General features: G+C 46.2%; 1 protein-coding gene and 1 non-coding gene across 2 annotated transcripts; one reads left to right on the forward strand and one right to left on the reverse strand.

Annotated features, from left to right (window-relative positions):
- Window positions 1-944: 944 nt before the first annotated feature.
- On the reverse strand, window positions 945-1,016 carry trnam-cau (transfer RNA methionine (anticodon CAU)). Its single transcript has one exon. It is a non-coding gene; the product is annotated as a tRNA-Met (tRNA).
- Window positions 1,017-9,241: 8,225 nt separating this feature from the next.
- Window positions 9,242-9,910, forward strand: LOC144670402 (histone H1.5-like). The gene has a single exon (XM_078532886.1). The coding sequence runs from the start codon at window positions 9,242-9,244 to the stop codon at window positions 9,908-9,910; it is 669 nt and encodes a 222-aa protein (XP_078389012.1).
- The last annotated feature ends 7,154 nt before the right edge of the window (window positions 9,911-17,064 follow it).

Below are 17,064 nucleotides of genomic sequence, written 5' to 3' on the forward strand. Positions count from 1 at the left end.
GTTTTTTGCATTTGTATGGCAGCTGTTCATCATTCCATCATTCACACCTTCTTTGGACACATCTTTGGTTTTGTTACTTGCCCATTTACCTTAACCTTGCACCATCAACTTTTTTGTCATTTAACCTCTCCTGCCGTCCACCCTGATTTGGAAACCACAAGAGAAAAATGTTATATTAGATTTCGTAACAAGTAAAGAGAGATAATTAATTCATATTCTGACAGTAAATGAGCATCTGGCAATGAGTGACCACAATATGTTAGAGGCAAAGAAAGGTCACAGAAATGTTACAATTTTCACCTTAAGTAAGGTCTGTAAGGGCAGAAGGAGCCAGAAACTGAACACATTAAATTCCGAACAGCTACTAACAGGATAAAGGAAACAATCAGAGGCTCTCAAAGGTGTTTTCTGTATAAAAGGTATCTGATGCAGGGCCCAATGAAGGAAACTTCACTATCCCAGTTTTAAACCATTAATTAAGCTTGAACGCTGATATCTACCCAAATATTGATTAACTGTCTTTGACATGATGCTGTCTTCACTATGATGATTCTGTCGTCCTCGATGGTACATGTCGCAGTGAATGAAGCTGTTGTCCAAATTAGAATGATGAATGACTGCAGGTTGTCATATAGGTCGGACAGACTGCATGTAATAAATATCAATTTCACTATACTTATCCACCTCAGAAGTTTCCTATTCAGGTAAAAATGGAGTGATAGTGAACGGGAGAAGAACATTCAGCATGTGCCAGTTCTTTGCGAGAAATGAGCTGGTCTCGGCTGGTGTGTGTTTGCGGCAATTGCAGCTAGTATCCTTGTGTGAATAAAAGCAATTTGAGATATTTGTTGCAGACTGAAGCATTTACAGGAAGCGAGATGCCATCCTACAAATCAGATAAGTTTGTGGGTAGCAGCAAAAGTTTATTTTAGTGGGCATATAAATAGCAGAGGATGGTTTCGATCCATCGACCTCTGGGTTATGGGCCCAGCACGCTTCCGCTGCGCCACTCTGCTGCCTATTGTCACTAGTTGATGAATATTACTTTTGTGTATTAGGGAGCTAAATAGTCACCTGAACGTGTTGGGAGGATCACCTTGGCTGCACAATTCCACTGCGTAACACCAGAAACAGACAGATGCACATACACAGAAAGGCAGCTAGAGACTGTCAGGATACACAAGATGACAGAGAAAGATGTCGAGCAAATTAGCAAGACACTGAGGTGGAGAACCGATTCATTTCTATTAACTGTTCCCAGCTGCACAGGGATGTCCCCTGTTAGTAATAATGACTCCTGTTGTGTAACTGTGCATCCTGTTGTGTAACTGTACACCCTGTTGTGTAACTGTGCACACTGCTGTGTAACAGTGATCTCTGTTGTGTAACTATGCACCCTGTTGTGTAACTGTGCTCTCTGTTGTGTAACTGTGCTCTCTGTTGTTTAACTGTGCACCCTGTTGTGTAACTGTGCTCTCTGTTGTGTAACTGTGCTCTCTGTTGTGTAACTGTGCACCCTGTTGTGTAACTGTGCACCCTGCTGTGTAACGGAGATCTCTGTTGTGTAACTATGCACCCTGTTGTGTAACTGTGCTCTCTGTTGTGTAACTGTGCTCTCTGTTGTGTAACTGTGCACCCTGTTGTGTAACTGTGCTCTCTGTTGTGTAACTGTGCTCTCTGTTGTGTAACTGTGCACCCTGTTGTGTAACTGTGCCCTCTTTTTTGTAACTGTGCGCTCTGTTGTGTAACTGCGCTCTCTGTTGTGTAACTGTGCACCCTGTTGTGTAACGGTGATCTCTGTTGTGGACCTGTGCCCTCTTTTTTGTAACTGTGCACTCTGTTTTCTGCATGTGCAACCTGTTGTATAACGGTGCTCTCTCTGCTGTGTAACTGTGTTCTTTGTTGCGGGACTCTGTTCTCTGTTGTTCAACTGTGCTCTCTGTTGTTTCACTGTTCCCTCTGTTGTGTAACTGTGCTCGCTGTTTATCTGTGACCTCTGTTGTCTAACTTTGCCTTCTGTTGTATAACTGTGCTCGCTGTTGTATAAGTGTGCTCTCTGTTGTGTTACTCCGCCATCTATTGTGTAACTGCGTCCTATGTGGTTTCACTGTGCTCTCTGTTGTGTAATTGTGTTATTTGTCGTGTAACTATGCTCTCTGCTGTGTTACTGTGCTTTCTGTTGTGTAGCTGTGCCACCTGTTTAACTGTGCCCTTTGTTGTTTAACTGTGCTCTCTGTTGTGTAACTGTGCCCTCTGATGTGTAACTGTATTCACGATTATGTTATTGTGTACTCTGTTGTATAACTGTGCCCTTTGTTGTCTAACTCTGCTCCCTGTTGTGTAACAATGCTCTCCGTTGTGTGACTGTGCCCTCTCTTGTGTAACTGTGCTCTCTATTGTGTAAATGTGCTTTCTGCTGTTGAGAGATCCTCACCGGTGTGTAACGCGCTTCCCTGTCGTGCAAAGGTGTTCCCAGCTGCATTAAAATGTTCTCTGTTATTTCAAAGTGCTCCCTGTTCTGAAAAGATGTTATCTGTTGCTCAGTGAGGTTGTTTTCTATTCGGTAATTATTTTCTTTCAGGGGCCTTAGTTTTCCCTGTCATGTTAATGTGTTCCATGTCGTGTTCAGATGTTCCCTCTTCTTGTGTGAAAATCTGGTTAATTCGCAACTGGACAACAGTCGTCAATTCTCAGCTGTATCTGTTACCTTCTAGTGATGAATGTGATTGTGTGATACATCCTGAGAACTCTGTTATTGGACTTGAGCGAGATTTGTTCTGTATGTGTCAATCACAGATAGTGTTTGTGAGTGTAGGATTCATTCTGCATCTCAGTCTCTGGAACAATTTGTGAGAGCAGGGTTCCTTCTTTATGGGTCAATGCCTGGAACTATATGTGAGGGTGAGATTAATTCTATATCAGACAGTGGTACTGAATGTGAATGTGGGAACCATTCTGTGTCTATCAGACCCCATTACTGCCAGGGGAAGTGGGATTAATTCTGTATCTGAATGTCTCCGTTATTCTTATTATTATTCAGACCATCGGGATAGAGGATGATTTGCTTCCAGTCTCTATCTCTCTCTCTCTGAACAGAGTCAGTGTCTGATTGCACGACAGTGCTGCAGCACCCAGCTACTGCAGAGCAAGGATTTGGATCATTTTACAACAATTTCATGCCAACCAGAAACAATCTACTGCTCCATCGATGGGACTGAGTGACAGAGCAGGGAGTTCTGTACAGTTAAAATTACAACTTCCCACTCTCGGGATCCACTTATGTTTTTATTTGTTCACGGGCTGTAGGAGCCGCTGACAAGGCCAGAATCTGTTGCCTCGCTCTAATTACGCTTCAGATCAGGCCCTGCTTGAGTTGCTGCTTTTAATTTTCTGTTTTATCGTATTGACTATTAATTGAAACAAATGCGTTGGTCCATTTTGTATTTGCTGCCTCAACTCTCTTTGAATTATTATAAATACCTTTTTCTTCCGACAGGCAAAGGTTTGATAGCAGCAGAATCGAAATAGTGATTCCGTGACAAAAGGAGAAGTGCAGCCAGCTCCTTCTCACACAGTAAGTACAGTATCACTCACAGAGAGCAGAGACATCAGTTCCACAATCACCAACAACACAGTAAGATAAGAGCAAAATTGTGCAGATGCTGGACATCTGAAAGAAAATTAGAAAATGCTGGAAAAACTCAGCAGGTCTAACCGCATCTATGGAGAGAAAGACAGAGTTAACGTTTATGAGTCATACAGACATGAAAGGTAAACTCTGTCTTTCTCTCCACAGATGCTGTTAGACCTCCTGAGTTTTCCAGAATTTTCTGTTTTTGTTGGAACTAAGTTAGTCCGGCAGTGAGCCCATGTCTCCGGAATGTATATTCGTTCAAAAGGAGCAGGAGATTGCATGAACCAGATGGGTTTTTATCAACGTGACTTTCAAGATTTTTTATAATAATTATATGTCACCCGCAGTTGTGGTGGGATTTGATCCCTCGCCTCCATAACATTATCCTGAGGGAGTCCTGCTGTTTCTTGACACGGTAGGTGTGGAGAGGATGCTTCCTCTTGGAGGAGAATCTAGAACTCGTAGTCACTGTTTAAAAATAAGGGGTCGTCCATTTAAGACAGAGATGAGGAGATTTTTTTTCTGACTGAGGGTCTTGAGTCTTTGGAACTCTCTTCCTCAAAAGAGGGTGGAAGCGGATTCTCTGAATACATTTAAAGCAGGGGTAGACTCTTGAAAGCACGTGGGTGAGAGGTTATCGAGGGTAGACAGGAATGTGGAGTTGAGGTTACAATCAGATCAACCATGACCTTACTGAATGGCAGAGAAAACTCGAGGGGCCGAGTGGCCTATTCCTGCTCTTTATTCCTTCTGTTCTTATGTTCATTAACCTGGAATTTTAGATTCCTGCTACGCCACCATCTCCAAGAATAAAACTGTCACCGAAACCAAACAGCCGCCGTTTAAAAAGTCCCCGTCCTATTTCTCAACTTGTGCCTGCAATAGCTGCTCTTTGTCTAACTCCCCACATCCTGACTGTCCGGCTCTGTTCCCACTCCTCACTGTCCAATATCAACAAACCTGGGGTGTGGGAACTCAACCAGGAATATTCACTGCTGCTTTGTGGGGAGAAAGCAGCAATGATGTTCAATAACAGCTTCTTGCCATTTTGTCTCCCTCCTCCCAGGAGGCTGCTGTTTGTTCCATTCCCCCAGAACCGGGGTCCCTCCATTGGCGGCTCTTCCTGTCCCAGGTGGAGCTGGGGGAGAGCAGCGCGCATGCGCTATTCCGCTCCCACCCATTGAGCTCTGGTTGGTCGGAATGACGCATGCGCAGAATTTTACAACATTCCGTGAACAATTCTGCTTTGAAACTGTTAGGGGGAAGGAAGTAAATGAGAATTTATGGTAAGGGAGAATTCATTATAAGGGAATGAATTACTTAAATTAGAATCTATAGGCAGGCCAGCGCAAATCAGTAAATCAATAATTAAACAGTTAAACCAGGTGAACCTTATACACTCTCAAACTTTGTACACCCTCAGGGTTTGCAATCACCAGCAAGGTCCTGGGAGTTAAACTGGAGTCAGAGGATGGCAATAACATAGATTAAGTGTGTTCTTCAACCGATAGGGGAAGGACAGGTGGTCCCAGTTTATATAGGAAGGCAGGTCTCTGCCTGGGTGAAAGTAGGGTCACCTTTGTACCAGAGACCTGTCTGTTTAATGTAAACCTACATGTTGACAAGATCGGAATCTGGAGGATGTTCTTGTACGTGGCCAAAACTGTTTAAATATGGTGAACACTTGTAGTTTAGCAGAGTAAAGTCTCAAGCTGCATTGAGGTGGTGCCCTCAATCTCGGTTGCTTCAAGAAGAGCAGCTTCGGATTCCACAAACAAATCTTGCAGCTGTCATCCCTCATGCCTGGAACTATTCTAGTAAACCTCCTTTGCACCATCTCAAAGACTCTCACATCCTTCCAAAAATGTGGTGACGAGAAATGGACGCAATAGTCTAGTTGCAGCCTAACCAGAGATTTATAAATGTTAAACATAACGTCCCTGCTTGTATGCTCAGTAACTCTCTTGATGAAACCATAGTTCCCATCTGCTTTCCTAACTACTCCCTCAAAATCTCCTGTCACCTTCAAAGATATAAAGACTCTTGGTCCCACTGACCTTGCACAATTTTTAGAACTGGACCATTATCTTTATACTGCTTCATTTCTGTTAAAAAACAGCATTATTCCTGTGTGTGGGATTAATAATGTGTCTCAGTTACAATATCATTAAGATCTGAGACTGCAGCTTCTGCCTCTCCATGAGAATCTTTCTGGACAAGGATTTCTGCAACTGTCTGTGTCTCACCGCCCTCACTCAGTCTGTCTCTGTCTATCCCTCCACCCCCTCTCTCTTGAACTCCACATGAAGATGCGATACTGTTGTTTGGTGGCTGAGTGCGCACAGTCTATCTTCAAATCACAGAATCACAGTCGGCCCACAGAGTCTGCACCGACACGTCAGAAACACCTGACCTACCCACCTAATCCCATTTACCAGCACTTGGCTAATAGCCTTGAATGTTATGACGTGCCAAGTGCTCATCCAGGTACTTTTAAAGGATGTGAGGCAACCCGCCTCCACCACCCTCCCAGGCAGTGCATTCCAGACCGTCACTGCCCTTTGGGTAAAAAAGTTTTTCCTCTCATCCCCCCTAAACCTCCTGCCCCTCACCTTGAACTTATGCCCCCTGTCCATGCCCCTGATAATCTTGTACACCTCGATCGGTTCGCCCCTCAGTCTTCTCTGCTCCAACGAAAGCAACCAAGTCTATCCAACCTCTCTTCATAACTTAAATGTTTCAACCCAGGCAACATCCTGGTGAATCTCCTCTGCACCTCCTCCAGTGCACTCACATCCTTCTTATAATGTGGCCACCAGAACTGCACACTGTACTCCAGCTGTGGCCTCACCAAGGTTCTATACAACTCCAACATGGCCTCCCTACTTTTGTAATCTATGCCTCGATTGATAAAGGCAAGTGTTCCATATGCCTCTTTCACCACCCCACTAATATGCCCCTCCGCCTTCAGAGATCTATGGACACACACGCCAAGGTCCCTTTGTTCCTCAGAACTTCCTAGTGCCATGTCGCTCATTGAACACATCCTTGTCAAATTACAACTTCACTTTGTATCACCTCACAATTTTCAGGAATTAAAAATTTGGGTCAGAGCCCCTGCTATCTCCTCCCTTGCCTCCCTTAGCAGTCAGGGAAACAAATCATCCGGACCTGGAGATTTGTCCAATTTTAAGCCTGCCAACAGCTCCAATACCTTGTCAATCCCTATATCAATATGCTTAAGAGCCTCACAGTCTCTCTCCCCGAGTTTGGTACCTTCATCCTCAATCTCTTGGGTGAAGACGGATGTGAAGTATTCATTCAACACTCTAGCGATGTCCTCTGGCTCCACCCATAGATTGGTCGCTTATGGGTCCTACTCTTTTCCTGGTTATCCTCATCCCATTGATATACTTATTGAATGTCTTGGGATTTTCCCTACTTTTACTAGCCAGAGCTTTCTCATATCCCCTCTTTGCCCTCCTAATTGCTTTCTTAAGCTCCACCCTGCACTTTCTGTACTCCACTAATGCCTCTGCTGATTTGCTTCCCTTGCACCTGCTAAAAGCCTCTATTTTCCTTCTCATCGGAACCTGAATATCTCTGGTCATCCATGGTTCTCTGGGCTTGTAACTCCTTCCTATTACCGTAGAGGGAACATTTCCTTTATGAACACCCCCCACTGTTCCCCTGTAGATTTTCCCACAAGTAACTGTTCCCAGTCTACCTTGGCCAGATCATGCCTTATTTTACTAAAATCGACTCTCCCCCAATCCAAAACATTTTTTTGCAACTTGTCGATTTCTTTGTCCATAACAAACTTAAACTGTACCACGATAAAAACAAAAAGCTAAAAGCTACTGCGGATGCTGGAAATCCAAAACAAAAACAGAATTACCTGGAAAAACTCAGCAGGTCTGGCAGCATCGGCGGAGAAGAAATCAGTTAACGTTTCGAGCCTTCATGGCCCTTCGGCAGAACTGAAGCATAGTTAGAAGAAGGGAGAAATATAAATTGGTTTAAGGTGGGTGGGAGGGGGGAGGGGAGGGGGGGTAGAGAGAGAGAGAGACATTGAGGATGTGGTGATTGTGGAGATGAGCAGATAATCAAAAGACGTCACAGACATCTTTTGTCTGTGACATCTTTTGATTAGCTGCTCATCTCCACAATCACCACACCCTCAATGTCTCTCTCTCTCTCTCTCTCTCTCTCTCTCCCCCCCCCCCCCACCCACCTTAAACCAATTTATATTTCTCCCTTCTTCTAACTATGCTTCAGTTCTGCTGAAGGGCCATGAAGGCTCGAAACATTAACTGATTTCTTCTCCGCCGATGCTGCCAGACCTGCAGAGTTTTTCCAGGTAATTCTGTTTTTGTTTTAAACTGTACCATGTTGTGGTCGCTATCACTAAAATGCTCGCCCACCACCACCTCAGCCACCTGTCCAGCTTCATTCACCAGAATTAGGTCCCGCAATGCACTGTCCCTTATTGGACCCTCTACATATTGACCTAAAATGTTCTCCTGTACACATTTCAAGAAATCCACTGCATCCAAACCCTTAACACTATGTCTACCCCAATTAGTTTTGGCAAAGTTGAAATCACCTTATATAATCCCCCTATTTTTATTGTTTTTACCCACCTCCACAAATAGTGCACATACCGGCTCCTCAATTTCCCGCTGACTATCTGGGGGTCTATAATAAACACCTAACAATGTGGCTGCCCCTTTTTTATTCCTAAACTCTACCCACAAAGCTTCATTCGATGCCCCCTCCAATGATCAAAAGTAAATTTGCCTGTGAACAAGATAATAATTTAAACCAGTTACGGGTTAACTCAGGCACAGCTGTGATTGGCTGCAGCCTCCTGAATCTGGGGATCAGACACTGTGAGCAGCTCCGGTCTCAGAGGGTTTAACAGTTACTGAGCTGGGAAACTAAAACTAATCCCCGAGAATCCACAGCACAGGCCGAGAGGAGAGGAAAGCCTGTCCTGGGAGCTGTAAATCTGAGACACAGTTTGTCCTGTCAATGTGTAGATGTGAACATTGTATCAGCGAGAGTGTGTTAAAGGGGCGGGCGGGTTAGACTAATGTCACTGTGTTTGTGTGTCCGGCCTCAGCGCCAGATTTCCGAGTCATTCTTGTATAAAATCACAAGATTTCCCTGTCATAGGATCGCGCTGCTCCCCTGCTCAGCCCTGAAGAGAGAATTTAAGGCAAAGTTTTCATTAATTTCAAGATTTCAGTGGAAACACAGAGAAGAAGTCAGCGCTCGGCTGAGAGGGCGCGATCAAAGCCGCAAAGAAACGGGTTTAAATCGAAATTGCTGCATTTAATTCGGATGGAACTTTCTCGACAACAAACATTCGGATTTTGTTAACAGAAGGAAGCGAGTGTGGGAATCTGAAATGTCCAATTTGAAGTGGAATTGGGGAGTTTATGAGGAGAGAGAAACACAGAGAGGCTGGAGGAGCCGGGAGCTGACAGCAGGTTGTCTCTGCCCCGTCCGCTCTCTGTCTTTAAGTTGCTCTGAGCCGCCACCACTGCTTTCATTTCTGATCCAGTTCTGACTGTCAGAGAGATTTTCCACACAGTCTCGGATATGACTGATACTGCAGCCGCCGAAACCGCTCCTCCAGCCGCTGCCGCTCAAGTCAAACCTCCCAAGAAGAAGAAGGCGGCTTCCCGATCGAAGGCAGCCGGTCCCAAGTTAGGCGAACAGATCCTCAAGATTGTGGCGGGTTGCAGCGATCGCAAGGGGATGTCCCTGGCCGCGATAAAGAAAGCTTTGTCTGGCAGCGGTGTCGATGTGGGGAAGCTCGGCTCCCAGATCAGGCTAAGTATCAGGAGGAAGGTGGAGAGCGGCTCCCTGGTGCAGGTAAAGGGACAGGGCGCCTCCGGCTCCTTCAAAATCCCTAAGAAGGAATCCCAGGGGAAAGTGGGAAAGAAGGAGAAGAAACCAACAGCCAAGAAATCTTTGGTGAAGAAACCAGCGGCCAAGAAGGTGAAAACAAAGAAACCAGCAGCTAAGAAATCTCCAGCCAGGAAAGTAGCAGCCAAGAAATCCCCAGCGAAGAAAGCAACAGTCAAGAAAACAAGCAGCAAGAAGGCGGCAACTCCAAAAAAGGCGGTGAAGAAAGCAGCGCTGAAGAAAAAATCTCCCGCCAAGAAGCTCACGGGCGGAAAGGCTTTAAAAAAAGTGGATAAATCGAAGGCCAAGCCCAAAGTGAAAGCAGCAAAGGCTAAGAAAGCAGCGCCAGGAAAGAAATGAAACCAGCCGAGCAAATTGTAAACCTCTGAACACAAAGGCTCTTCTCAGAGCCGCCCACGTCTCTCAGGAAAGAGCTGATCCCCGAATCAAATGTCCCTGTCCCGGCGCTGGGAGCCAGTTTTACAATGAAATGATTTATGTTCAATTGAAATTTCCCGGTATCTCACTGACATGCACTATACCCAGCCTCTCCCCCACTCTGCAATGAAACAGAGCGGTGTCCGTGCCCCATTGTAACTGGGGATTTGTTCAGCTGCTGTCAGTTTCTGCTCGTTCCCTTTTCACAGATTCAGGGTGAGAGTGTGTAAGACAGTTACCCGGGCGGAGAAACCCCGCGTTACAACTCAAAGCCCAACACATGAGTTTGTCTAATTCAGCTGGAATGAGGTGTCGGTAAATTGCTCAACCCGCCTGGAGGGGAGGTGTGTGGGGATAGAACAGAAGCTGGGAGTGAAGTGGAAACAGACGGATTTGACAGGGTATAGTGGATGTACTTGGGCGGGAGTAGTACTGAATTTTCTTTGTAAAGCTCTGTATGTAAAAGCTGCGGGTATCTCGAACCGTTGAACACGAAGCTCCAATCTATAAGTTTTGTGCCGAGCGCTGTGTTAACTTCAATTGTCGATAATTTTTAAAAAATGTCGGTTCGAGCAGGCAGGAGGCGGAGCTGGATTATCAAAGACATTCCTCTGTTCTGTCTGTCACTCAGTCTCCTCCCCGCCCCTCACTCTCTGCTCCTTTCTCAGTCAGGTCGGGGCGGGCTGTATAAAAGAGGAACGGAAACAGTTCGTCTCTCATATTCTGCAGTGATCTGAGTGAAGAATCATCATGTCTGGCAGAGGGAAAGGAGGTAAAGGACTGGGTAAAGGCGGAGCAAAGAGGCACCGCAAAGTGCTTCGTGATAATATCCAGGGCATCACCAAACCAGCAATCCGCCGCCTGGCTCGCCGTGGCGGTGTCAAGCGGATCTCGGGTTTGATCTATGAGGAGACTCGCGGGGTGCTGAAGGTTTTCCTGGAGAATGTGATCAGGGATGCGGTCACCTACACTGAACACGCCAAGCGCAAGACGGTCACTGCCATGGATGTGGTGTACGCTCTGAAACGCCAGGGCCGCACTCTCTATGGATTCGGCGGCTGAACAACTCGACCCTTTCTACCGAACACACAACAAAGGCTCTTTTCAGAGCCACCCACCGCCTCACAGAGAGAGCAGAGACCTGGGAACGGGAGCTGGGATGGGCTGTGATCGGGAATGTTAGTGCCTGATTTGTTCTGACGGGGAATGTACTGAGAATCTCAGTTTGCTCGTTGTTTATTTACCCGGATGGCACATTCTGCACTGACACTGAAAAGTCTCTCCGCTGCTTCATATTGTCGAAATGTTTTGTTCTAGTTGAATAATGGGTCGGATAGTAATGACAGGATCCGGCGGTTCCTCTGACATCAGCCGTTCAATCCGTCAGTGGAGTTGAGGTTACAATCAGATCAGCCATGATCTCACTGATTGGCGGAACAGGCTCGATGGGCTGAGTGGCCTCCTCCTCCTATTCCCAATATTCACATGGATGTCCGTCAAGACTCAGACCGGGAACAGGGGGAGCTTCGAGCCGCTCCCGTTCCCGCTCTTTATCGGAATGAACAGCCCAGAATGAAGGCAATGGGAAGGGGTCTGATGCCCCCAGCACCGTTTCTATTTTATTACCCATTCCAGCCCTCTAAGCGAGCGGCGATTTTAAAGGTTGGTTGTGCTGTATGGAGCAATGCTCAATTATTATTATATTAACAATTCAGTTATTGCCTGGGAAATTCAGCACTGACTTTACACAGTTCAAACAACAGACTGGTGTTTCTGTCCAAAAATGAGCAGATTCACCAGGATGATGCGGGGTTTTCAAATTGCCGGGACAGGTTACATGAACTGGAATTTCATTGGGGTTAGGAAATAGTGAGAGTGAAAAATGGTATTTATAATTTTCAAAAAAGGGAAGAACGAATTCTATTGTCGAGACGGTAAACGGCTGCAAAAAAAGGCGGAATTTTTAAATGGGCAATTAAAAACAACTCGACCAATGAGGACATGAGTTGCCAGGGATTAATTCATTGGTTCGATTTTGGACGCAACTGCCTGGGCGTAAGGCTGCAGCCAATTACTGTTCGGGACGGTTCCTCACAGAGTCTAAAAAGGCGGATTGTCGGGCAGATTGTATTAATAGTCCTTGTAACTCTGACTGGTGAATCTGTTCAGAAAATGGCCAGGAATAGCTCTCCTTCCTCGACTTTCGCCGCTTCTTGCCTCCCTTTGCTACCGTTTTCTTTAAGGCTTTCTTGGCTCCCTTCTTGGGAGCTGGTTTCTTCTCATCAATCATCTTCAGTTTCAGACACAGAAATAAACCAAACCCCTTCCGAGCGCCGATTAAATAGACAGTCTCCCAGATCTATGCTAATGAAGGATTGGGAAAAGATGACTCAATGGACAGTTTAAAGGCTAAACCAGCCTCTAAGTATATAATTTCAGGATTGGATATGGAAACAGGCCAATCAGATTGTGATTACTCGCCCTCACTCCTCCTCCTACCCCGTCATCAGCCCATTTACTTTGGTCAGGAAATACATTTTACAAAGACTCTCTCCAGCCCCAGTTCATCAGTGTTTTATTATACATCGGGGAATGTCGCCTGATTGTTTTGCGAGGGTCCCTTCTCCACAGAGACAGACTATACGGGAAAACGGGATTCCATCTGTAACAGAGAGCCCCTGATAATGTGTGCGAGTCTGGGATTTACTCACTCTGATACTGTGAATGAGTTTGGGATTCATTCACTGTTTGTAAGGCCGTGCTACAGTGAGAGAGTGTGGGATTCATTCTGTGCATTCTGGCAAGTCTCTGAAAGTGAAAGGACTGAAAGTGATTGCTGATGTCGTTCTGTGTCTGACTGTGATAGTGTTTGAGACTCATTGTGCATCTGTCAGTTAGCTGTGCATGTGAGTAAGTGGGGCTTTCATTCAGCACCTCATCTTCCGACTAGGCACTTTACAGCCTTCCGAACTGAATATTGAGTTCAACAATTTTGGATCATGAACTCTCTCCTCCATCCCCACCCCCTTTCTGATCCCCCCCTTTTTTCCCCAATAATTTATATAGATTTTTCTTTTCCCACCTATTTCCATTATTTTTAAATATATTTCCATCTATTGTTTTATCTCTACCTTTTTCGATTCCTTCACCCCACCCCTACTAGGGCTATCTGTACCTTGCTTGTCCTGCTTTCTACCCTTAATTAGCACATTCCTTAAATAATATCACCACCTTCAACAACTCCTTGCCGTTTTGTCTGAGATATCTTTTTGTTATCTCCACCTATCACTGGCTCTACTTGTCCTACCCACGCCCCTTAAACCAGCTTATATTTCATCTCTCTTCTATTTTTACCTAGTTCTGTTGAAGGGTCATTCAGACTCGAAACGTTAACTGTGTTCCTCTCTGCAGATGCTGCCAGACTTGCTGAGTTTTTCCAGGGATTTGTTTTGGATTTCCAGCATCCGCAGTTTTTTGCTTTTATCTTAGTGTTTAATTGACTGCCACTTCACTTCAAGGAATGCCTACCTTGAAGAAGTTGTGCTCTTCTCTCCGACAGGATTTTCGTATCTCTCTCTTGCCTTGTTCACCTTCATTGCTTTCCATTTCTCTCCTGGTGTTTGACAAGGTGTTTACCAAAACTCGCTTCCACAGCCATATTTCCTTCCTCATTGACTGTCTCCGTCTCCGACTTACCCCATGTGGATTTCAACTTAAGTTCCATCCCTTATGTTTCAAACCCACCCAGGATTAAAGGTATCTCCGGGATATACAACGGTCCTCGGACTGTTGTTCTCATCGCATTCTGAGATCTACACTCAGTGCCATGTGCCGCCATGTGAACACACTTGACCTCTCCCTCCAGCAGCACCGCACACTCTTTTTCTAAGCTGCGCATATCCCCAGTTTCATTTTATTCTTCGTCTCATCCGACGCTTCAACAAGAAACTTTGTCTTTTTCTTTCAGGTGCAAAGGAACGCAAGCTCCAACAACTCATTGACACCAACACCCATCCAGGACCCTCAACCCTTGCCTGCCCCTCTGTCCCCATCCCGTCTTCCAATCGCAGCCCCGGCCGTGTATTCACCATACCCCTGACCTTCCCCTCTCCGTCGCTGAATGTTCAGTGCTCAGCAAAGGACTTAGTTTCAGACCCTTACGCCCTCATCTCAATGAATCTCAGGCTCGGCACGATGCTGAACTCTTCTACCGCTGCCTTCGTCTCCGTGCTCACTTCTTTTGGCAGGGGTCCTCTCCCCATTCAATGGATCATTTTACCTGCCTCCAATATTCTCCCTCCACCTGGACGCCTCCCTCTGGATTCTTAGCTTCTCTTGATCCTTTGATTGAGAACTGTTGGCGTGACATTAGTTGTCACAATTTCTCTGCCCCTCTCACCCACTCTAGCCTATCTCTCTCTGAACTTTATGCACTTCGTTCTCTCAGGTCCAACTCTGACATTGTCATCAAACCCGCTGACAAGGGTGGTGCTGTTGTTGTCTGGCACACTGACCTCTACCTCGCAGAGGCTGAGCATCAACTCAAAGACACTTCCTCCTACCACACTTGGACTATAACCCCACCACTGAACATCAAGCCAGTGTTTCCAGGACTGTTACTGACCTCATCTCCTCTGGAGATCATCCTTCCACAGCTTCCAACCTGATAGTATCCCAAACTCAAACGGCCCGCTTCTACCTCCTACCCAAAATCCACAAACAGGACTGTCCCGGCAGACCGATCATGTCAGCCTGTTCCTGCCCCATGGAACTCATTTCGTGCTATCTTGACTCCATTCTCTCTCCCCTTGTCCAGTCCATTCCCACCTACATCCGTGATTCCTCTGACACCCTACCTCATATCAACAATTTCCAGTTCCCTGGCCCCAACCGCCTCGTCTTCACCATGGACGTCCAATCCCTCTACACCTCCATCCCCCACCAGGATGGTCTGATGGCTCTCTGCTTCTTCCTCGAACAGAGGCCCGAACAATCCCCATCCACCACTGCTCTCCTCCGTCTGGCTGAACTTGTTCTCACACTGAACAATTTCTCCTTAAACTCCTCTCACATCCTCCAAATAAAAGGTGTGGCTACAGGTACCCGCGTGGGCCCCAGCTATGCCTGTCTCTTTATGGGGTATGTGGAACATTCCTTGTTCCAGTCCTACTCCGGCCCCCTCCCACAAGTCTTTCTCCGGCACATCGTTGATCGGTTCGGTGCTGCTTCATGCTCTCATCTGGACCTGGAAAATTTATTAATTTTGCTTCCAATTTCCACCCCTCCACCATTTTCACATGGTCCATCTCTGACACTTCCCTTCCCTTCCTTGACCTCTCTGTCTCAATTTCTGGTGATAGACTGTCCACCAATATTCATTAGAAGCCTACCAACTCCCACAGCTACCTCGCCTACAGCTCCTCATACCCCGCTTCCTGTAAGGACTCCATCCTATTCTCTCAGTTCCTTCGCCTCTGTCGCATCTGTTCTGATGATGCCACTTTCAAAAACAGTTCCTCTGACATGTCTTCCTTAACCAAGGTTTTCCACCCACGGTGGTTGACAGGGCCCTCAGCCGTGTCCGGCCCATCTCCCGCGCATCCGCCCTCACACCTTCCTCTCCCTCCCAGAACCATGATAGGGTCCCCCTTGTCCCCACTTATCACCCCACCAGCCTCTGCATTCAAAGGATCATCCTCTGCCATTTCCGCCAACTCCAGCATGATGCCACCACCAAACACATCTTCCCTTCACCCACCCTGGCGGCATTCCGCAGGGATTGTTCCCTCTGGGACACCCTGGTCCACTCCTCCATCACCCCCTACGCTTCAACCCCAACCTATGGCACCTTCCCATGCAACCGCAGAAGGTGCAATACCTGCCCCTTCACTTCCCCTCTCCTCACTGTCCAAGGGCCCAAACACTCCTTTCAAGTGAAGCAGCATTTCACTTGCACTTCCCTCAATTTAGTCTACTGCATTCGTTGCTCCCAATGCGGTTTCCTCAACATTGGAGAGACCAAACGCAGACTGGGTGACCGCATTGCAGAACACCTTTGGTCTGTCCGCCAGCATTACCCAGACCTCCCTTTCGCTTGCCATTTCAACACTCCACCCGGCTTTCATGCCCACATGTCCGTCCTTGGCCTGCTGCATTGTTCCAGTGAAGCTCAACACAAACTGGAGGAACAGCACCTCATTTTCTGACTAGGCACTTTACAGCCTTCTGGACTGAATATTGAGTTCAACTATTTTAGATCATGAACTCTCTCCTCCATCCCCACTCCCTTTCCGATCCCCCCCCCCTTTTTTCCCAATAATTTATATAGATTTTTCATTTCCCACCTATTTCCATTATTTTTAAATGTATTTCCATCCATTGATTTATCTCTACCTTTTAGCCTTTTTCGATTCCTTCACCCCACCTCCACTAGGGCTATCTGTACCTTGCTTGTCCTGCTTTCTACCCTTAATTAGCACATTCCTTAGATAATATCACCACCTTCAACACCTCTTTGTCCTTTTGTCTGTGACATCTTTTGGTTATCTCCACCTATCACTGGCTCTACTTGTGCCCCCCCCTCCCCCCCACCTTAAACCAGATTATATTTCATCTCTCTTCTATTTTTACTTAGTTCTGTTGAAGGGTCATTCGGACTCGAAACGTTAACTGTGTTCCTCTCCGCAGATGCTGCCAGACTTGCTGAGTTTTTCCAGGTATTTTTGTTTTTGTTTCATTCTCTCCCTCTGACAGACGCCAAGTCCGGAGAGGAGGGGCGGACCCTCAGGGCCTCCAGGCGGTGGAGTTCAAAGTGACATCACGATTCAAAATATGACGCAGTAAGTAGGTCAGGTAAGTACTTCTACTTATTCTATTAATTAAACTGCTGCAGTCCATTAGTTGAAACAAAATAATGTGAGGACTTTGTAGTAGGAGTGGAATAAGGACCCTAGTGTAATTAGTATTCTTTAAAAGGGAGTAACTAACAAGCTTAAATTAAAGGGAACAGAAGGCAGCAGAGCTCACACCCGCGATATGCTCCTCCTGTGCTATGTGGGAATTCATGGACACTTCCA

This window comes from Cetorhinus maximus, chromosome 31, assembly GCF_964194155.1.
Source record: "Cetorhinus maximus chromosome 31, sCetMax3.hap1.1, whole genome shotgun sequence".
NCBI lineage: Eukaryota > Metazoa > Chordata > Chondrichthyes > Lamniformes > Cetorhinidae > Cetorhinus > Cetorhinus maximus.